The sequence below is a fragment of the Elephantulus edwardii genome, unplaced genomic scaffold (genome assembly GCF_000299155.1).
Source record: "Elephantulus edwardii isolate Elephantulus edwardi_28Jun2011 unplaced genomic scaffold, EleEdw1.0 scaffold00259, whole genome shotgun sequence".
Classification (NCBI taxonomy): Eukaryota; Metazoa; Chordata; class Mammalia; order Macroscelidea; family Macroscelididae; genus Elephantulus; species Elephantulus edwardii.
The window spans coordinates 3207472-3230703 of record NW_006400009.1 but is presented as its reverse complement, the minus strand read 5'-3'; the positions used below and the strand labels follow the sequence as shown (position 1 = coordinate 3230703).

At 40.1% G+C, this 23232-nt stretch overlaps 1 protein-coding gene across 1 annotated transcript in view; it reads left to right on the top strand.

The window, feature by feature from the left end:
- The window catches only part of KLHL3 (kelch-like family member 3), a 177903-nt gene that overhangs the window by 45615 nt on the left and 109056 nt on the right, over positions 1 to 23232 (top strand). The window contains exons 3-4 of the mRNA XM_006899495.1: positions 246 to 352; positions 21507 to 21628. Coding sequence (XP_006899557.1) covers positions 246 to 352; positions 21507 to 21628 — 229 coding nt within the window. The remainder of the gene's footprint in view (positions 1 to 245; positions 353 to 21506; positions 21629 to 23232) is intronic.

Genomic DNA, 23232 nt, shown 5'->3' with positions numbered 1-23232 from the left:
AAGACCCTCTATGAGATGGATTGATTCGGTGACTTGGGTAATCGGGATGGGTGTGTCAGAGGCAGTGCAGTTGGCGCAGGATAGAGCAGGGTTTAGGGCTATTGTGCATAGGGTCGCTATGAGTCGCAAGTGACTTGACGGCACATAACAACAACAACAACTTGAGATAACACTTATCCCTTATATGGCTGGGGTGGATATTGTTAATGCTGTGACCTACCATGTTCCTCACTGATGTCTTACAGTAAGCAACTGTTGTGTGACGTGATGATTGTAGCAGAAGATGTCGAGATTGAAGCCCACCGTGTGGTCCTGGCAGCCTGCAGCCCCTACTTCTGTGCGATGTTCACAGGTATGGCGATGGCAAACAATAGCTCACAGTTAAGGGCTTATTGCCTGACTGCAGAACATCGTGGGTGGTGGCACAAGGGGAAGGAGGGTGGAGAAGTCTGTGGTATTCACCCTGTAGGGCTTCTATGTGCCAGATACTTGGCTTCACACTGTGGAGGGGATGGGACCATTGCAGAGGTCAGTGGCCTCCTCTGCCTTTAGACAAGTGTGGGAAAGATTTGAGAGAAGCAGTAATTTGGCTCAGAATGAGGCATAGGAAAAATTACCATTTAGCATCCAGTTTTAGTACTTTTGCTAGCTTCCTATGGAGCCCTTATTTCCTGGACACACCACATACCCTTGTGCAACTATTCCACACTGTTGTATTAAACTTGTGATTAAATCACCTGACCAGACACATGCAGTGTTCCATAAATTACTGCAAGATGAAGGAAAGCATTTTGATTGGGCTCAGTGATAACCCTGACTGGGCTTGGCAACCCTATCACACGCTCTACAGAAACCCCGGTGCTTCCTTTGAGTGCTACAACTATCGTTTTGCACTCTTATCTATGTTTGCTGGGGCATCTGCATTGGCCAGGTCCTGGTTTCTCAAGTAATTGGCTGCTTCTCATTTTGTAGTTTCTTGCTCAAACATCTCCTCATCTGACAACTGTAGCTACTTTTAACATTCTGTCTTTTTCTATCTCATTACTTCATTATTTGATGCAATGTGATTAACTGCCTCTGAAAAACTGATGGAGGGTCAGCTATGGCTCAGTTCTGACTCAACGACACACAACAACAATGTACACATATCGACTTACATTATATCTATACCTATCAATATTTATGTAATCTATATCTTGCTCACTTACTATGTGTTGGAGCCAACTCACACCTGCCTTTCCAGTGGGTTTCCCAAGGTTGTGAACTGTGTGGGAACAGATTTTCATCTTTCTCTTGAGGAATAGCTGGTTGATTTGAACTACCAGAGGGGCTCCACCTATGGGTTCGGGGCACAACTCACTAATCACCAGAACACAAGAGCTGCTATATGTTGGTGTTGTTTATCGAGTTGGACTGACCCATAGTTTACCCTCCAGCAAGTTTTCAAGGCCATCTTTTTTCTGTGGAGCATTTAATGAACTCAAACCACAAACCTGGGATGACAGCATAATTTCTTGCCACTAGGCCACCAGCACTCCCTACACACACACACACACACACACACACACACACACACACACACACACTCACACACACATTTATATGTTTGTATTTATCACTTTCTCAAATAATCTTGATTGGCTTCCTGTATATTACCATTTCTGCCTTCACTATAATATGAGTTCTGTGAGGACAGGGGCCTTGTACTTGGTGCTACTATATCCTGTACACCTCGCACGTAATAGGCACTCAAGTTTTTTTCTTTTTTAAAAATTGGGATTTTAATGAAAGTTTATAGAGAATTTGGATTTCCATTCATTCATTGTTGCACATTTTCCTCTCTGCCCACTCCTCCCCACAGTTTCTTTGAAAAGAAAAAAAAATTCTTTGTTATACAATCTCCCTTCCTGGTCAACTTTAGTATGAAGCTCTTATTCTGGACTCTTGTCATGAAAATAATACCTAATGGTATATTCCTTTTAAACAGTTATCTCTCTCATCTGTTTCAATGCATTATACATTATCTATCCCCTCTTTTCTTAGTTTTCCCCCAACCCCAATGTCAGTCCTGTTAAACAAAAGTGGCATTATACAGTATTTGTACTTTTGGGACTGAGATATTTCACTCAGCATAATGTCCTCCAAGGTCCCCCATTTTGTATAATATTTCATCAGTTCCTTGTTTTACAGTGCTGTATAGTAGTCCATTGTGTGAATATTCTACAGCTTCTCTATCCATTTGTTTGTTGATGGGTACTTGGGTTGTTTCCAGCTCTTTGCTATTGTGAACAAAGCCACAATAAACATGGGTGTGCATATATCTGCTTGGGTGGCAGTTCTGGTTTCTTTAGGGTTATTCTCAGTAGTGGAATTGCTGGGTCAAATGATATTTCTATTTCCAACTTCTTGAGAAAGCACCATACTACCTTCCATAGTGGTTGCACCATTTTGCACTCCCACCAACAATGAATAAGGGTTCTAGTTTCTCCACAACCTTGTCAGCATGTGTCATTTGCTGCTCTGTTGAATTTTGTTATTGTTACTGGGGTGAGAGGATATTTCACAGTTGTTTTGATTTGCATCTCTCTTAGAGCTAGAGATTTTGGACATTTCTTCATGTGTTTGTTTGCCATCTGAATGTCTTCCTTGGTGAAGTTTCTGTTCACATCCTGTGCCCATTTTGCAATTGGTTTGCTCATCTTGATCTTTTTTGTGGTGCTTGAGTATTCTATAAATTCTAGATATAAGTCTCTCATCAGACATGTCATTACCAGATATTTTTTCCCAATCTATGGCTTTCTTTTTTACCCTGTTGGAAAAGTTTTTGGATATGCATAGGGATTTGATTTTTAGAAGGTCCCAGTCATCTATTTTATCGTCTCCTGGTTGTAGGTTTTTCAGGATGCTTGGAAGACTGTTCATGTTGTGGATTAGGGCTTCTAGAGTTCTTCCAAGCTTTTGTCTGATGAAGTTTATAGTCCTTGGTTTTCCTCCTAGGTCCTTGATCCACTTTTAGTTTATTTTTTGCATATAGTGTGAGGTGGGGTTCTTGCTTGAGTCTTCTGCAGATAGTTTTACAATTTTGCCAACACTATTTGTTAAAAAGGCTGTTGTTTCCCCACTTAACTGATTTCATCTCCTTGTCAAAAAGAAGTTAACCATAGGTAGATGGCCTGATTTCTGTGTTCTCAGTTATATTCCATTGATCTAAGTGTCTGTCTTTGTATGAGTACTACACTGTGTTGACCACCATGGCAGTACAGTAGGATTTGAAATCAGGGAATGAGATGCCTCCTACTTTGTTTCTCTTTTTAAGGAGTGCTTTGCTTATTCGGGGCCTCTTTCCATTCCAAATGAAATTGGAGTTTGCTTTTTCCATCTCGCTGAAGAATGAAATTGGAATTTGTGTTGGGAGTGCATTGAACATATAAATTGCCTTTGGTAGTATTGCCATTTTTACAATATTGAGTCTTCCTATCCAAGAGCAAGGTATATTCTTCCATTTCTCCAGGTCTCTTTTTGTTTCTTGTAGTAATATTTTGTAATTTTCTTTGAATAGATATTTTGTGCTTCTGGTTAGATTTATTCCCAAGTATTCATACTTGTGATTACCTATTGTAATGTGTATTGCTTTTTTTAGCTCCAGTTATGCATTCTCTTTGTCACTGTAGAGAAATCCAGTTGATTTTTGTATGTTGATCTTGTATTCTGACACTTTGCTGAATTGGCCAACTATGTCCAGTAGCTTTCTTGTTGAGACTTTAGGGTTTTCTAAGTATACTATCGTATCATCTGCATGTAGAAATAATTTTACCTCTTCTTTACCAGTTTGGATGTCTCTTACTTCCTTCTCTTGTCTTATTACTATTGTTAAGACTTCCAATACAATATTGAATAAGAGAGGTAATAGTGGGCCTCCTTGCCTAGTTCCTGTTCTCAAAGGAATGCCTTTAATCTATCTCCATTAAGAACAATGTTGGCTCTCAGGTTTGTAAATATGAAATTCCCCTCTATTCCTATTTTATTGTATGTTTTAATCAGGAAATGATGTTGAATTTTGTCCAAGGCCTTTTCTGCATCAATTGATAGGATCATGTGGTTCTTGTTCTTTGCTTTGTTAATGTGATGAATTACACTGATTGTTTTTCTTATGTTGAACCATCCTTGCATACCTGTTATGAATCCCACTTGGTCATGGTGAATTTTTTTTTTATGTATCATTGGATTCTATTGGCCAGGGTTTTACTCAGGATTTTTGCATCTATGTTCATGAGAGATATTGGCCTATAGATTTCTATTTTGGTAATGTTATCTGGCTTTGGTACCAAGGATATGCTTGTTTCATAGAATGAGTCTGGGAAAATTCAATCTTTTTGTTTTCTGAATAGTTTGTGTAGAATTGATGACAGTTCTTCTCTGAATGTTTTGATGAAATTCACTTGTAAAACCATCTGGTCTAGGGCTTATTTTTTGGCTGGAAGTTGTTTTATTATCTTTTCAATTTCTTCTTTTGTAATGGGTCTGTTCAGATGTTCAATTTTAGTTTGTGTCAGTATAGTTAAGTTGTGAATTTCTAAGTATTTGCCCATGTCCTCTACGTTTTCATATTTGTTTGAGTATGGCATTTCATAATATTCCATCGTTAGCCTTTTTATTTTCATTGTTTCTGTCGTGACATTTCCCATTTCATCTTTTTTTTTCACATTATTTGTGTCTTTCCCTTCTTCTCCTTTGTTAGTTTTGCTAGTGGTTTGTCAATTTTATTGACTTTTTCAAAGAATCAACTCCTAGTTTTTTTGATGGTTTGAATTGTTTTTTCTGTTTTCTGTTTAATTTATTTCTGCTCTCATTTCAATAATTTCAGCTTTATTAGAAGATGTTGGGTTTTCTTGCTATTCTTTTTCAATTTGTTGAAGATGTTGGATTAGAGAGCCAATGGTCATTTTATGCTGCCTTTTGATGTTTTTGCTTATTGCTGTAAATTGACCTGTGATTACTGCTTTGCCTGTTTCCCAGAAGTTTTGGTGAGTTGTGTTTTCATTGTCATTTGTTTCAAGAAACTTTTTAATTTTCTTTTTTATTTCTTCTAGTACCCACTCATGTTCAAACAAGGTGTTGTTCACCTTTCAAATGTGTAATTTTTTCCCCTTTATCCTCTTGCTATTAATTTCCAATTTTGTAGCATTGTGGTCCAAGAAGATGTTTTGTATTATTTCTGTGTTTTTGAATTTATTGGTGCTTGCTTTGTGGCCTAAAATGTGATCTGTTCTTCAGAACATTCCATGTACATTGGAGAAGAATGTATACTGTGCTTTTGGGGGGGTACATTTGCCTATAAATATCTATGAGATCAAACTGGTTTATTGTGTGGTTTACTTCTTCAACATCTTTGTTGAGCTTCTTTCTAGTAGTTCTATTTTTTTTTAAGAGTGGTGTATTGAAGTCTCCAACTACTATGGTGGTGTTGGCTGTTTCCTTTTTCAGTTTTGTTAATGTTTGTTTTATATATTTTGCAGCTCTATCATTTGGTGCATAGTTATTTATTATTGTTATGTCCTCTTGTTTTATTGACCCTTTAATCATTATGTAGTGACCTTCCTTGTCCTTTGTGATGGTTTTTGCATTAAAATTTATTTTGTCAGAGATTAATATTGCTACTCCTGCTTTCTTCGGGTTGCCATTTGCTTGGTATATTTTCCCCCACCCTTTTGCTTTTAGTCTTTCTTTTCTTCACTTTTCAAGTGTGTCTCTTGTAGACATCATATTGATGGATTTGGGTTTGTTGTTTTTTTTTTTATCCAATCTGGTATTCTTTTTCTTTTCAGTGGTGCATTTTAACCATTCACATTCAGTGTGATTCTTGGGAGGCAAGGTGTTTTTTTTTTTTTTAATTTAGGTTGTTTATTTTTCATTTCAATGAACATCTACAGAGATTTTGGGATTCCATTCATTCATTGTTGCACCCCCCTTCTCCCCGCACAAACCCCCCCCCCCCCCCCATTTGCTCCTCTCCTTGAAAAGCAAAAGAAAAACTCCCTCATTGGTAAGGTTTTATTGCTATCATTTTGTTGAGTTCTTTTTGGTGTTGTTTCCAGTTACTTTGGTCCATCCTGCTTTCTGTGGCTCCTCTGTAAGAAGGATGTCTCTTAGTGTTTTCTTTAATGCTGGTCTTGTTTTTACAAACTCCCTTAGGTTTGGTTTTTCTGAATAATTTGGTCTCTTCTTCATATGTGATGGACAATTTTGCTGGGTCCAATATTTTTAGTTGAAAATTGTGTTCTTTGAGTGTTTGATATAAGTCAATTCTTGCTCACATGGTTTCGAGTAATCGCCATTTAATCTTATTTACTCTCTCTTATAGGTTACTCTTTGTTTCTCCCTCGCTGTTTTTGGAATTCTTGTCTCATCTTTGGTTCTGGTAAATTTGACTATGATATACTTTAGTGGTTTTCCTTTGGGGTCCATTCTGTATGGTGTTCTCTCAGCTTCTTAAATGTATATTCTCTCATTCTTCATTATGCCTTGGAAGTTTTCTTCTAGTAATTCTTCCACAGCTCTTTTGGTGCCTTTACTTTTGTCTTCCTGTTCTAGGATTCTGATTATGCACACGGTGTTCCTCTTCATTGTGTCCCACATTATTCTTAGGTTTTCTTCTTTTTCCTTCCTTTTTCTATCGGCTGTTTGTTCTAGCAGATCAGTGGTGACAATTCTATCTCATATTTCACTGGGTTTGTGTTTCATCTCTTCAACTCTGTTCATGTGTCCCTCCATCAGGTTGACAACATCTGAAACATTGGACCTTATATTTTGGATTGTAATTTCTTATTTTCCCATAGCCTCTAATTCCTCGTTTGGATTATCTGCATTGTTTTGGCCTTTTATTTTTTTAAGCTCCTCCTGGTTTTTGCTTGCAGTGTCCTGTAATTCCTCAAATTTGTCTTTTACTCATTGAAAATATTCAATCATTGTTCTTTTAAATTCTGTGTCTGAAAGTTCCATTAGACTTTCTGGCTTCAGGAAATGCGTTGATATTATGTCACTTTTTGGGGGGGACATCTTGCTTTGGGCTTGTGTAGAGTGTGAGCTAGCCTGCTTCTTATATGACATTGTTGTGGTACAGTTTTTCATGCCTCAGGTGATAGTAGGTTCTTGGTCTGAAGTCATTGCTCCACAAGAGGGTGGGACAGCTATCCTTCTTATGTTTCTCTCTAAACTTCTAAACAAAGGGAAGATGTGTTTCCATTCAGGACCTGTGAAAATACTCTCCTCTCTCAGACAACTGTTGCAACTAAGCAAGTTCATAGTCCTCCAGGCTAAAGGCAGTTAGTTGACTGGACGTGAGGAGATGCAAGGTGGAGTATGGAGAAGTGTGCAGGGCAGATGCACATGTAAACACTCTCTGGGTCGGCACACATGAATACCTGAATAGAAAATCATGAAACCTTGATTTTATCTTTGAGAACTGGGTCTGCCACCTCCCTTGAGCTCCAGTTGTTTCTCTCAGTTCTGCTTGAGCATAAGAGGTCCCACATGGTCCAAACAGCAGTGAAACCTACAAAGTACCTCACTCAAATTCCAGCTGTCCTGCTTGCTTCCAAATTATGACTCCTGGCAGCTTGCTTCCAGTGGCTCATTTCCATCTGCTCCTCCCATTCTGGCGTCTCTCAGGGTCTGCTGTCTTTCTGGGTCTGATGCCTCTCAGATATTTTTTGAATGAGTTAATGAAATGACTCTTATGTTTGATTGTGAGTCTTGGGTGCTAGGGGACTTTGTCTTGTCATTGTTGACTCTTCAGTGCCCAACATCCATAACCTGTTGCCTTTGTGCCAGACTCTTAGTTTCCACCTGGTGGACAGAGTTGAACTGCCCTTGGAGTAGTGTTTTAAAGGCTGTAATCTTTACTCTTGTGGAGTGGCTGGGGGTTGTGATCACTGACTTTGTGCTTAGCACCTGAGCACTTAATCATTGTGTCACCACGGCTCTTTAGTGCCCAACACAGAGCCTTGTATTTAGGAGATACTGAATGAGTAAAGGGTGAGAGAGTGAGCATGCGCTTGCTAAGAATGGATGCTTGTGAACATGTTGTAGATGAGTGAATTCTAACCCCTTTCCTAATAAGGTACACAATCTCTGTGGGACCAGGGTAATTCTTGTTGGAGAAGACTTGGCATTTGTGTTTTGTGAGATCTTCAGTATGTCTCCTTTTGGCTCCTTATGTCCCAACTTGGAGCTGTACTCCTGCTAAGTGGGCAAACCACTGCTACCTCCTATTTAGTCTTGAGTCAATAATTTTCACAGGGTAGCCTAGAAAACAATTTCTTCATTTGGAAATTTTGAGCTGAATTTTCCTAGGGGCAGTTTCAAACCAGTAGCATGGGTTTCCCCCCTTTTTTCTTCTCACCTTTTTCATTTAAAAAAAAAATTCTATCTTCATTAGTTTTTAGCTCTAACTCTAACAAAGAGCTCTACAAATAGTCATTCTTTGTGTGTGTGGTTTGAAAAGTTCAGTGCTGAGAAGAATCTGTTTGGAATTGCAATGAATTGTAGAGTTGGCTCTATTTTTGCTTATGAATTTGCATCTGAGGGCAGTGGAAGCACTTTAACAGGGATACGTTGATATTAGAAATAGGAAGAAAAAGTGCTTTTGGGACAGGTTTTAGATGCTAATAATTGAAGGGAGGGGAGAGGCAGAAAAATAAAACAGCCTACTGTGATGTTTCTTTTTTAGCTTTCCATTGAACTTTGTAAGCATTCATTTTCTATATGCCCTGCATCTGAATACTGTGAACATATATTCTTTGCAAAAATATTAGGAAATGTTCGCAAGAAAATAAAAAATTTTATCTAATATGGCATTAAGATTTTATTTTATATCTGCTTAGATTTTGTATCTATAAATATATGCTGTTGCTGTTGTTTCATGGCATCGAGTCCACTCAGACTCGGTGAGAACAGCTGTGAACTCTGCTCTGTCATAAGCCAATTTAATTGTCTCTGACACACTTACTCCCATTCCGCTAGTTATTGAGTCAATCTGTCTCATCTGGTGTCTTCTCCTGTGCTGTTTCTTCATCTTTCCAAGCACGATGTCCTTCTCCAAGGACTGGTTCCTCTTGGCAACATGCCCAAAGTATGTCAGACGAAGCTTCAAAATCCTTGCCTTCAAAGAGCAGCCTGGTTTCACCCTCTCCAGAACAAACTTGTTCGTTCTTTTAGCAGTCAATGGTATATTCAAAACTCTTTTCTATCACCACAACTCAAAGACATCAATTATTCTGTCATTCTTAGTCATTGTGCAGCTCTTTGATGCATAGCAAGTAATTGTGAAGGCTATGGCTTGGATCAAGCACAGCTTAGTGTCTAGACTGACATCATTGCTCTTTAGTACTCTAGAGAGGTCCCTGATGGCAGATTTCTCCAGTATACTTTGTCTTTTGATTTCCTGACTGCTGGTGCCAAGAGTGATGGTTGTGGATCCAAGCAAGCTGAAATTGTTAACAATCTCAATCTCTGCTCCATCTATCATGATGCTGCCAATTAGTGAGAGTCTTTGTTTTCTTGATGTTGAGTTTTAATCCATATTGCAGGCTATAGTTCTTAACCTTCTGTAGCAGATGCTTCAGGTCCTCAGTTTCAGCAAGGAAGGTTGTGTTATCAGCATAATGAAGGCTGTTGATGAGTCTTCTTATAATACTGATGCCACATTCCTCCTCACAGTCCAACATCCCAGAAGGTATGTTCCATATATAGATTGAAAAAGTATGGAAATAGGATGCATCCCTGGCAAACATACTTTCTGATATTTTTAATAATATTTTATCTCTCTCTCTCTCATTGCTATTGAGTCAGAACCAACTACGTGGGTTTTTAGAGGCTGTAAATACCATAGGAAGATATTGCCCATTTTTCTCCCATGGAGAAAGCTGGTAGATTCAAACAGCTTGCTGTTGAGTTGTCAGGACAACTCCTCAATCACTAGGCTGCCAGAGCTCTTATTTTATATAACATTTAACATTCTTTTTTTTGCTTTTTGATGAACTTGAAAAACTTGCTGTATATCTTCCTGGGTCTTTTTTCTCATGGCCTCTTTACATTCCTATCCTCTATTCATCGTTCATCACTACTCAAACGTCACTTCATCACCACTGAGAGACCTCTGTTATCCCACTTTCTTCAACTCAGCTCATTCCTAGTGAGTTGGAACCAACTCAGAGCTGACCGTTCAGTAGATTTTCAGAAGTCTGTAAATCGCACTGAGAGAGAGTGCCCATCTTTCTTCCTTGAAGCTCCTGGTGGATTTGAACAGCCAGGGAGTCACAACCTTTGAGTTAATGGCACAGCTTTCTGCATGACTATGACACCAGAGCTCCCATTATCTCACCCGCCTGTTATTAGGTGCCATGGAGTGGAATATGACTCACACTGACCCTATAAACAAAAGACCTGAACCCTGTCCTATCCTGTGCCATCCTCATCATCTCTGACACACTTGAGTACATTGCTGTAGACACATCTCATTGAGAGTCTTCCTCTCTTTCACTGACCCTCCAAATTTCCAAGCTTAAGTTCCCTTTCTAGGGAATAGCCCCTCCTACCCACATGCCTGAAGTATGTGAGAAGAAGATTTATGATCCTTGCTTCCAAGGAGCATTCTGGCTGTACTTCTCCAAGACATATCTGTTTGTTCTTTTGGCAGTCCACAGGAATCTAGGGAGCTCTGGTGGCTTAGTGGTAAGGAGTTGCACTGTCAACCAAAAGGCACAGTTTAAATCCACCAGCTTATCTGTAGAGAAAGATGGGCAATCTCCTCCTGCATGGTTTACAGCCTCTGAAAACCCACTGGAGAGTCAGCTATGGGTTGATTCTGACTCAGTCTTACATAATAACAACTTATCCCACCTAGATAAGGTTAAATCTCTTTGCTATTTGCTTTTGTGGTACTTAATACTTCTCTTTTGCTCCTTATCTCATTACTTATTCAATATCTTGATTTTTTTTTAACAATCATAAGCTGTAGGATAGCAAGAACTTTTTTATTAACTACTTATGATCTTTATAGTAGTAGGTGCTCAATTAAAAAAAGTTGAATTCAACTTAGCAGTATATCATGAGTATCTTTACATGTCAATGAAATCACATTACACCATAATTTGAAGTAGCTTTATGGGTTTCTTTTTCTTTTTGAAAACTTAATTTCTCAATTTTGATACTGGGAAATTTAGAAGTTATGTCTAATATTTTACCATTATTTCCTGGATATCTTTATAGTATTATTTATTTTTCTGCTTATTTCTTCATGAAATAAAATGTACATTACTAAAGGGTATACACATTTTATAACAATGTCTCATTGGTCATAAAATTGGAGCCAACTCAGCTGACCTCCACTGGGTTTTCAGAGGCTTATATGAAATCTCTACCTCAACCGCAAACCTGTGATTCCAAGACAGAGCAAGGGCATACTACATGGTTTAAAATCAAGAAAGGTCTGTGTCAGTGCTATTTCCTTTCTACATATCTGTTCAATCTGTATGCTGAGCAAATAATTTGAGAAACTTGACTTTATGAATAAGAAAGTGACATTAGGGAAAAAAGAAAGAATGTGACATTATGATCAGAAGAAGACTCATCAACAGTTTGCATTATGCAGATGATGCATCCTTGCTTACAGAAAGCAAGGTGGACTTGAGGTGCTTGCTGCAGAAGATCAAGAACTGCAACCTTCAATATGGATTACATCTTATCATCAAGAAAACAAAAATCTTTACCACTGCACTGATCAGCAATGTCATGATAGATGGAGAAATAATTGAAACTATCAATGACTTCACCTTACTTGGATCCACAATCAATATCTTGGTACCAGAAATTAGGAAATCAGGAGATCTATTGCACTAGGAAAGTCTGTAGTCAAGGACCTCTCCATACTATTGAGGAGCACTGATGTCAGTTTGAGAACTAAAGTGTGTCTGATTCAGGCCATGGTCTTCAGTCACTTGCTATGCATCTGAGAGCTAGACAGTGAATAAGGATGACAGAAGAAGTTATGCCTTTGAACTTCACTGGAGAAGAGTACTGGATATCCTCTGAACTGCCAAAAGAATGAACAGATAGGTCTTGGAGAAACGCAGTCAGAATGCTCCTTGGAGGCAAGGATGGCGAAGCTTCAGCTCGTATACTTTGGCAGTGTTGCTAGGAGAGGCTTTGGAGAGAGACATCATGCTTGGAAAGGTGGAAGGTCGCTGAAGCAGAGGAAGATTTTCAACTAGGTGTGTTGACACTGTAACTGCTGTGATGGGCTTGAGTGTGCCAGAGATTGTGAGGTTACACAGGACAAGAACAGGGTTCAGATCTGTTGTCATTGGGTCAATATGAGTCTCAGTCAACTTAAGGGCACCTAACAACATGTTACCATCAAGATATATGAGATTTTTATATTTTTTAAATTACTAAAGTTTTTGTTTTTTTTTTCTGAATAAAAATAAAAATCAAATAAAAATTCTTAGCCACTTGGTAGAAGAGAGAGCTGTCCCTAGTGTTTCCAAGGCTGTAGTCCTTGCAGAACCAGACAGCCTTCTTGCTCTCTTGGTAGATTCCAACTACTCACCTTGTGGTTAGTAGGTAAGCACTTGACCACACTGGTACAAAACAGATAAGTAACCTAGAAAACTGTTATTCTGATTATCAAGTTCAGGTTCAAAATACATAAAAGTGGTAATGAAAAGGCCTAGCTGATTCTTGTTAAGTCCATCTACTGGCATGTTTTAGGTTAACAGGAAAAGGAAATACACGTGGCTTATTTCTGATTAAAATGTGATTACACTGTTTTTGTTCTTTTACTCTGTCATAGATACGTCTTTTTCTTTATTGTCCTTCTATTTCTTTCTTTCTTTTGTCCTCTTGTTACCCAAATGTGCTGTGATAGTTTTGAATACTAACTCTACACTCCTTCACCACAACCAGTGCTGCACTTGTGCCCAAGATAATTTGGGATAAAAGCGGAACAGTCTGAGTGCTTGCCAAGTGTCCAGACCCAACCAGTGTGTGAGAAGACCTAGGATGGGCAGTCAGCCCAACTGTCATTCACTCTTTTCAGCATCGATGAGTGGAGAGGCCAACAGTGCTGTGTGACTTTCCCATCTTTCTCCTGGTGTGGGAAAGTATGGAATACTAACGCAACAGCTTCTTCTTCCCTGTCCCTACTAGCCCCTCCATCCTGGGGGATGCAATTTCTCCAAAATAGCACAGTCAGGGAAAGCTTTTCTTACCCTAGATATTTATGTTTACAGTTTTCTTTCATGCTTACTCCTTTTCTGAAAAGCTCTGACTCCTTCAAATCTCAGTTTAGACCAGTGGTTCTTAACCATATTAGATTGGTCTAAGGAAGCTCTGTCTCTGTATGGGTTCTTGTGTGCTAATGCTTTTACATATGGCTCAGCGTGCAGGTCTTGTTTTTGCCATTTCTTTCAGAGCAGCTTGAACTTCTTCCATCACTACAGGCTCTTGACCATATATTGTTTCATGAAATTCTTCTGTGTCGGCCAATTATTTTTAGTATTGTGACTCTGTGTACTCCTTCCATCTTTTTTTGATGGTTCCTAGGTGATTCAACATTCTGTCCACAGCATCCTTAAGTTTGCAACTTGAGGCTTGAATTTGTTCTTCAGTTCTTTGAGCTTAAGAATTATGAGTGAATTTGTCCTTTTTTATTTTTAAATTCCAGCTCTTTGCACATTTCATTATAATACTTTGCTTTGTCTTCCCATGCTGCCCTTTGAAATCTTCTGTTCAGCTCCTTAACATCTTGATTTCTTCTCTTTGCTTTGGATTCTTGATGCTCTAGTGCAATATTCAGTCCCGTCTGATAGCCATTTTGCTCTTTTCTTTTTTTATAATGACCTTTTGCATTCTTCATGGATGATATTCTTGATACCTCCCACAGCTCATCTGGTTCTTTGCTCATTAGTATTCAGGGCCTCAAACCTGTTTCAGGAATTGATGACATACCAATTGACGTATTTTAGCAAACAGATGCTGCCCTGGATGTGCTCATCAAATTGTGCCAATAAATCTGGAGAACAACCACCTGGCTTCAAGAGATCCATATTTGTTCCAACTCCAAAAAAAGGTGACCCAATAGAGTGTGAAAATTATCAAACAATACACTTAATATCACACACTAGCAAAATCCTGCTGAAAATTATCCAAAAATAACTGGAACAGCATGTCAACAGAAAACTGACAGATGTAGAGGCTGGGTTTAGAAGAGGCCGTGGCACTGAGGATATTATAGCCAATGTAAGATGGATCTTGGCTTGAAGGCAGAGAGTACCAGAGGAATGTCTATCTGTGTTTCATTGACTATGCAAAGGCATTTAACTGTGTGGATCACAACAAACTGTAGCTTACTCTGAGAAGAATTGGAATCCCAGAACACTTAACTGTGCTTATGCGAAACCTATACCTGGACCAGGAGGCAATTGTCAGAATGGTGCAAGGAAACACTGCATGGTGCAAAATCAGGAAAGATGTATGCCGGGGATGTGTCCTATCTCCATATCTTTTCAATCTATATGCAGAATAGATCATCTGGGAGGGTGGGCTCTATGAGGAGGAATGTGGCATCAGGATTGCAGGAAGACTCATCAATAACCTGCATTAAACAGATGACACAACCCTGCTTGTTGAAATTGAGGAGGACTTGAGACATTTGCTGCAGAAGGTCAAGGACTGCAGCCTTGGACTGGATATGGATTGAAGATTAACATCAAGAAAACAGTGATTCTCCAATGAATGATGGAAATACAACAACAAACCTATGTACATTCCATGTTCCAATTATTAAATTATGTTTATCATTAAAAAAATATAAACAGGGGAACCCCCCCTCCCCAAGAGATTCTCACCACTGGGCCTATTGGCAGCATCATGATAGACAATGAAGAGATTGAAATTGTTAACAGCTTCATCTTGCTTGGCTCCTCAATCAACACTCTTGGTACCAGGCAGCCAGGAAATGAAAAGATGAATTGCCCTGGGAAAATCTGCTGCCAAAGACCTCTCCAGAGTCCTGAAGATGTCATCTAGAGACTAAGGTGCATCTGACCCAGGTCATGGTCTTCGCAATTACTTGGTAATCATCAGAGAGTTGGGCAATGAAGTATGACTGAAGAAGAATCAATACCTTTGAATTGTGGTGCTGGAGAACAGTATTGAATATACCATGAACTGCTAGGAAAACAAACATGTTCATCTTTGAGAGGGTGAAGCGAGGTTGCTCCTTGGAGGCAAGGATTTTGAAGCTTCGTCTGACATACATTGGGCACGTTGCAAGGAGGACCAATCCTTGGAGAAGGAAGTCATACTTGGAAGTGTAGAGGGACAGCACAAGAGAGGAAGACCCTGGATGGATTGGCTCAGTGACTAGGGTAAAGGGGATAAGTATATCAGAAGACAATAAGGTTGGCTTAGTATAGAGCAGGGTTCAGAGCTGTTGTACAGAGTCACTATGAGTCACAAAAGACTTGACGGCACCTAACAACAAGAAAGAATAGCATGCAGGGATTAATCCTTGGTTTAGCAGCTCTTTAGACTGAGACTCCTTTTCTAGCTCATACTTACTATATACAATCATGAGGGAGGAGGGAGTTTTGACCCTCTATCCTTCCAAGCATGATATTCTTCTTCAGGGATTGTTCTTTCCTGACAACATTTCCAGTGTATATGAGATGGAGCTTCAAAAACCTTGCCTCCAGGGAGCAACCTGGTTGCTGGTATAAGAGTAAGATGGTCAGAGGAGGAGAGAAAGATCCTTGATGAAATAGATTGACACAGTGACTGTTGCAGTGGGATCAGGTGTATCCAAGATGGTAAGGTTGGCACATGATAGTACAAAGTTCAGAGTCATTGTTCATAAAGTCACTATGAGTCATAATTGACATGATGACACATAACAACAATAACAGGGAACTTTAGTGGCCTAATCCGTAAGGAGTTGTGCTGCTAACTCAAAAGTGGCACCTTTCTGGCAGCTTCTTTGGAGAAAGTTGGACTCTCTCAGAAAATATGCTGGAGTGTCAGTTCTGACTCGATGGCAATGAGAATGAGTGACTATCTCTCCACTAGACAGAGGTCCATGAAAGCAAGGCATAGCTCAGCGTTAACACATAGGACATGTCTGAGGGTGGATTAATGAATGAATGTTTGCCCTTGCATAGACCATGCTCTGTTTGGAGAGACAGGACAAGATGGCTAAGCAGAAGATGAAAGGGGCAACTGGCATGTCAGAGCTAGAGGTGGCTGGGCTTGATCTCTTAGAAGATTGGAGAGGTGGCCTTTTAAGTAAAGACCCAAAGGACTGGACTGTGTTCTGTTTTCCAGAAAAAAGAAAAAGAGAAAAAAAAAAAGTCAGAGTATGACAGTGAGTGAATGAGCATGAATCACCAAGCATTTGTTGCTTTCTCTTGCTCAGGAATTACTGAAACCCATAGAATTTTGAAACGTTGAGAGAAGTCTTCCTTTTATTTCTCCTCCTGCCAGCACATATGTATTTGCTGTATGGCACTCCCTGTGCTAGGTGTTTAGGATACTATAGCAAATAAGCTTGACAAGGCCCTCATCTAGGCGTTAAGTACTAAGTTGTCAGAATTTGGCCAAAGTCCTTGTCTTTGGGAGTACTTTTGTCACTCATGTTTAAATTAAGAAGGGTTTTTTAGAAATGACAATGAGGTCTGGAGTTGGGCTAAAGTCCAGTCCTAGGCCTGCCTCCTACTACCTATGTGCATATATCTCCTGGAATTCCAATAATATAATTTATAAGTAGAGGTGATATAATTTACTTCCTGGGGTTGTTGTGAGGTTAATGAAAAAAAATGCATATAAAGCCTTTGCCAAGGACCTGGCACACAGCAGCAACTATTTCTATTTTCATTTTTAGTGACTGTTTAAGCTGATGTTTTAGTTTGATGTAGTCATTTTCTACTGATTAAGGAATGATAATAAGATTGGATTCTACAAGTGCTGTGATTTATTCAGGTCTCTAATTTTTTTGCATGGCTTTTCTTAGAAACTAGTGGATGTTGAGGCCTTAGATTTTCTCTTTCTACGTCATAGAATTGAAATTATATGAACTTGATCTTTGCAATTACTTGCTATGTGTCAGAAAGCTGGACAGTGACTAGGGATAATAGAAGGAGAACTGATGCCTGTGAGCTATGGTGCTGGAGAAGAGTATTGAATATACCATGGACTGCTAGTAGAGCAAACATGTTCGTCCTGGAGAGGGTGAAACAAGGCTGCTCCATGGAGGCAAGGATTCTGAAACTCCATCTGACATACTTTGGGCATGCTGCAAGGAGGGACCAGTCCTTGGAGAGGGATATCAGGCTTGGAAGGGTGAAGGGACAGCGCAAGAGAGAAAGACCTTCACTGAGATGGATTGATTCAGTGACTGGGGTAATTGAGATAGGTATATCAGAGACAATAATGTTAATACAGAATAGAGCAGAGCTCAGGAATGTGGCACATAGAGTCATTATGAGTCACAAGTGACTCGACAGCATATAACAACAACAAAAACAATGTAGGAAATCAGATATTATGTCCCAAAGTCTGACATCTAGAAAACTCCGCCTTACCTTTTTCTAGATTACCTGCTGCGAATTTGATAAAAATGATGCTATCTCCATCCTTCACTTCTACCAAAACACTCAAACTTTTGTAGACATTTAGGAAGGAACATTTATGTACAATTTCAAGAGTTTTCATTTTTTCACTCCAAAGTTATAAAACCCTGACCTGGTTGCCGTTCCCAGATTCCACAATGAGCCTGGATTCTGTTTCTGCACTCACATAAGAGCTTCTGAATCTCTCTGTTCTTCCAAGTCAAGTTGTGCATTCTTTTTCTTCCCAAATTTTACTGTTAATGTTTAAAATATGCACAGCACACCATACACCAGTTCAACAGTTTTCCATGGATACAGTTGAGGGAGGTTGATTATATTAGAGTTGTATAATCTTTCTTGCTCCTTTTTTTTTTTTTAAATTTAGGTTGTTTATTTTTCATTTCAATGAACATCTACAGAGATTTTGGGATTCCATTCATTCATTGTTGCACCCTTCTCCCCCCACCCCGCCGTTTGCTCCTCTCCTTGAAAAGCAAAAGAAAAACTCCCTCATTGGTCCACAAACCCCCCCGAGTGATTTCTTTCTCATTAACAAACTTACTGTCCCCTAAGTCTCCCATGGAATCTTTCAAGTTTCTGTGTCAGTTTGATAGTGAGTTCTTAAAAGAGCATGATGGATGAAGCAGACCTATTATATTAGTTGAACAAAACTACTGTTTGGTTTTAAGAAGACTGTGGGCGTTATTTTTAATTTAGGTTTATAGATTATCACGGGGCTATAGTTTCAGTTTCAGGAGTTCATCTACCCTTCATGGCTTCATTAGTCTTTTTTTTTTTTTGGCTTAAATTCTTAAACTAAGAAGTGGTTATCTGTGATTACTTTGTGCAATGTCATTATCCACTGAACTGTCATTAATGCATTTTTGAAAGTAGCTATTTAGAGATAAAAGTTTAACTTTGATTTCTTAGCATGTCCATGTTTTGTTTATATGTCTTGGAGCAAACTTAGAGACAGAAAGTGAGAGCCTGCCTTTTATGGAGAGGGGATGAGTACCATATTTTTCTGTTTCTACTGTCTTTCTTCATCCTGCCTTTAGGTTCTTTGTGTTGAGGTCTTTCTCTGATGACTTGAGACTTTCTTTCAGCAGTAAAGAGAGGAGAAAACAGAATGGAGTTTTTGGTCTACCTGATCTTGCAGTGAGGGGAGCAGGCAGGGTTTGGAATGTATTTTTGATTTGCTTTTCTCCACTTTCCTCTCTGTTCCTGAGCCATTCAGATCTAGAACTGTGTCATGATGAGACTGTGGATTGGTGGAGGAATCTTGTAGGGTACGCGCAGCTTGGGAGTGGGTGTCTTCTGCCCACATTCTGTACTTTAGTTACTTGGCCCTGGTGCACGCATTCCACAGAGAGAAAACAACCGCCCGGCTCTGTCTCCACATTCACACAAGGGCTTCTGAATCCCCTGTTTCTTGCAGTCAGGTTCTCCTTTATTTTGGTTTGCAAAGACACATTGTCTTCCACCATATTTTCTGAAATCAGCAGCTCTTGTTGGATGAACTTGGCCTGTGAGCTGTGTATATCAGGCTAAAGGGGCCTCACTTTGGAAATGTGGGGGTCCTGCTGCCCTGAGTCACAGTCCCACATCCACTTTTTCTTCGGCTATTGTGAGAGTTTCTATCCAGTTGTTTCTCTGCATTCTAACCAGCTTCCACTTTGCATCAAAATTTTATTTGAAATCCCTATCTGTCTAAAGCCTTTCAATGGTGCTTCATTATTCTTATGGTAAAGCCTTCATTCATTTGTATGACTTGTAGGGCTCTATCCTTCCAGCTCTCTCCCCTCACTGTTTCCTCTATGCACTAGGCACACAAGTCTCACGAGTCTCCAAGTACATATTTTAACACTTTCCTCTTTACCTCTAGGTCATCCTTATTCTCCTTTGCTGCCTATTGAACATTTCTACACTCTCTAACTTCCAATGGGATTTGTTAGTAGGTGACCTTCCCAAATCTGTTAGCAGGGTTTGTCACACTCTAGGGTAAGGAATGGATTGTACAAAGAAGAAACGATATGTCTTAGAGAAAATGCAGCCAGCGTGTTCCTTGGAGGCAAAAATGGTGAAGCTTCATTTCATGTGCCTTGGGAATCGTTAGGAGGGGCTATTCCTTGGCAAAGGATTAATGCTTGGAAAGGTGGAAGGTTGACGAGGGAGAGGAAGACTCATCCAGATAGATTGCAGCAATGGGCTCAAGCATGTTAGAATTGATTAACATAGTGTAGGATAGGACAGGGTTCAGGATCTGTTGTTTATGGGGTTTGTATGAGTCATGCTTGACTAGATGGCAACTCACAACAACTCCACCTTCTTGAGATTTACTATAATGTAGTGGTTGCAAGCGTGGGTGCTAGAATCAGACTTCCTGCTTTCAGTCCCTTCCTGGATGTGTATCTGTCAACAAAATAAGTTGCCTAATCTGGTGCTTCAGTTTCCTCATCTGTAAAATGAGGGTGGTGGTTGTCATTGTATACCAAAGAGTTGGGATGACCCATCACTGACCTTCCAGCAGGGTTTTCAGAGGCAGTTAATTAATTGCACAGGAGGAGACTGCCCATCCCTCTCCCATGAAACAGTTAGTGGTCTCGAATAACACGCCTTCGGGATATTACTAAAAAGTATGGGTTGTGGAGAAGATGAAAAGAGGCAGCTGTTTAAAATAAAGTGGGTAGTGTAGTTAGTATAGTGCCAGGCCGAAATTTTGTTGTCATTGAACTGACTCCAGCTCAGGAGACACCATGTTTCCACAGTGTTTTCATCGGCTCCGTTTTTGGAAGTGGATCACCAGCTCTTTCTTCCAAGACACCTCTGGGTAGACTCAAACCTCCAGCCTTTTGTTTAGCAGCTGAGCATAGTAATCATTTGAAGCCCCAAGGGCCATAAATGTTGTTAAGTGCCATTGAATTGGAACAGATTCATAGCTGACTGTCCATAATAGCACTCAATAAATGTTACTCTGTGTTCTTGTTATCACAATTTGTGTATACCTCTTCTTAAGCTTTCCCCACTTCTGTGTTTTGTTTTGTTTTTTTCTTGTTGTGTACCATCGAGTCAGATTCGACTGGCACAGGAGGAGATTACCCCTCCTTCTTCAGCAGAGCGTCTGGTGGATTCTAACTGCGCACCTTTGCAATTGCAGTGCAGTTTCTTGTCACTTGGCCACCAGAGCACCCTCTCACTTCTGTTTATAAATGTTTTTATATACCTGTGTTCCTTGAGGACAGATATAAAAGTCTGTGTTACTCAGATAAATTCAAAATCTTAATGGAGGAAGAACAAGAAGCCTGCGTGACACTATCCTCTCACCTCAGGGATTTTGACTACTGGATTGTGAGACTTTAAAAATTGTTCCTGTTTCAACGTTAGTTTACCAAATGTGTCTTGCCCACTTTGCCTGGCCATATATGTAGAAGCTTTAGGCTTGTTAATGGAGAGGCTAGTCTTGATGAAGGACATCCAGGTAGGGTTTTGTTCCCTTGTGCATAGAGTCCCTGGGTCCCTGTAAGTCAAATCTGGCTCTATCCTGCCTAACAAAGTAACAGCAACATAGAAGTTCACAGCAAGTGATATGCTTTCAAAATAGAAATGGGCAGCAGGTAGAGGGAGGAATGCTTAAACTTGGGTTTGCAAATGATCAGAGAGCCAAAGTTGATGGGACCTTGATGTCAACTGGTTTATCCTTTTTCAGAGCATGGACCCTCCTCCCACCTCCTGAAACACAGGCCATGATTTTATGTTGCCAAGAAAGGGCAGGAGGCCATGTGAAAGTTAAGCATGTCCTAGGCACCAAGCTCACCTCCATTTTGTTTTGATTTTGAACTATAGGTGACATGTCCGAGAGTAAAGCCAAGAAGATTGAAATAAAAGATGTGGATGGGCAGACGCTGAGTAAGCTGATTGACTACATCTATACTGCTGAAATCGAGGTGACTGAAGAGAATGTCCAGGTAAACCCGAGGTCTGCTAATGGCTCAATATAGTACACAGTCAGTACCCACTGTTCTCTATTCACTGTTCCACTTAACCCTCACACAACTCAGTGTGTAATTCAAGAGGAAATTGAAGGTCCAAAGAGGGCAGGCGACTCATTTTGGATCACATGGGTGAACTGACCCTCAAACTCACACCTGTCTGACTCTGACACCCGCTTTCTTGACCATGAGGCAACATTACCTGTGAGGGAGCTTGGAGAGGAGGAAGTCTGTAACTTAGGTCAGTTCAAAATCTTGGTGGGGGAAGAACAAGAAGCCTGCATGATGCTATCATCTCCTCTCAGGGATTTTGACTACTGGATTGTGAGGCTTTAAAATGTGTTCCTGTTTCAACATTAGTTCACCAAATGCCTGAGCACTGTGGGTACCAGTCACCAGGCTGAGCCTCAGAAGGTTGAGGCTGTGAAATATGTTGTCTGTGCCCTTTTTCTCCTTTTACTGTCGTCGTTCCCCCCCACCCCCACCCCACCCCATTCAGCCATCTGGAGCCTTTAAAAGAGGAGCCAGCAAAGATAATACTCCACCCAAACATTCACATCTTTCCTGTGGGATCCTGATATCAGCATTGCCTGGGAATAGAAAGGTGATTGAGAGGGGACCCACCCTTAAGTCCTACAAATCACTACTGCTAACCCAAAGTCTTTGCCTCTGGGAGTTCAAAGACACCAGCCACTTCCTGAGAAAAAGATGGACCATCTTCCCCCAAGCAATTTACAGTCCTGGAAACTCACTGGAGGGTCAGCTGTGAGTTGTTTCTGGCTCAATGGCTTTGAGTACTGATGGAGATTCTTAATTAGAGTTAATGTAAATTGGTGGAATGTAAAGTTTGGGATGAGTTGTTTTTTTTTTCCTCATTTCCTTTTTTTGTTGTTGTTTTAAGCACATGAGTTTATTCATTGTGAGATAGCTATCCCTTGAGTGACCAAATATCCTTTTTTTTTTGTCCAGACCAACTTCCATCCACTTTTCCAGGGCTGAGATACTTGGAAGACTGAGTTGCTAACAGTCTATCCACTAAATTCAGTCCAGTGTTTAAGGACCTGCCAGTCCTGGGCACTGTGATTGCATCAGGGAGCAGTGATGATTCTGTCACCTGCCCTCGTGAAGTTAAAGCTGAGTAAGGAAGACAAATGCTCATTACCCACTCACGCGCGCGCGTGTAATGTTTAGGCATAAATTGTGATACATCCTTTGAAGGAAAAGAATATTGTGCACTGAGAGAATGTCAGGGGAATTTGATTTGGGTGGAAGAGGGAGTATGGGAAGGACTCTTTTAGGAGATAAGCTTTAAGGTGAGACCTTCAGGATGAGTGGACGTTAGCTTGGTGTGGTGACTGGTATTGGTATGGGGTCAAGGCTGAGGCAATTGTGAGGACCACTGCATTTGGGCCTGCAGAGTCTACCCACTCGCCTGTATCTGTGGTCCCTGAAACAGACACTCTCTTGCATTGTACTATTTGTACAGTCATTTGGTCCTTGCAGGCTAGATATGGTGACAGAATTCAAACAGTTGAGCGACTTTTGGTCAGTTAGGTGAAAAGAATTTCATATAAATGGAG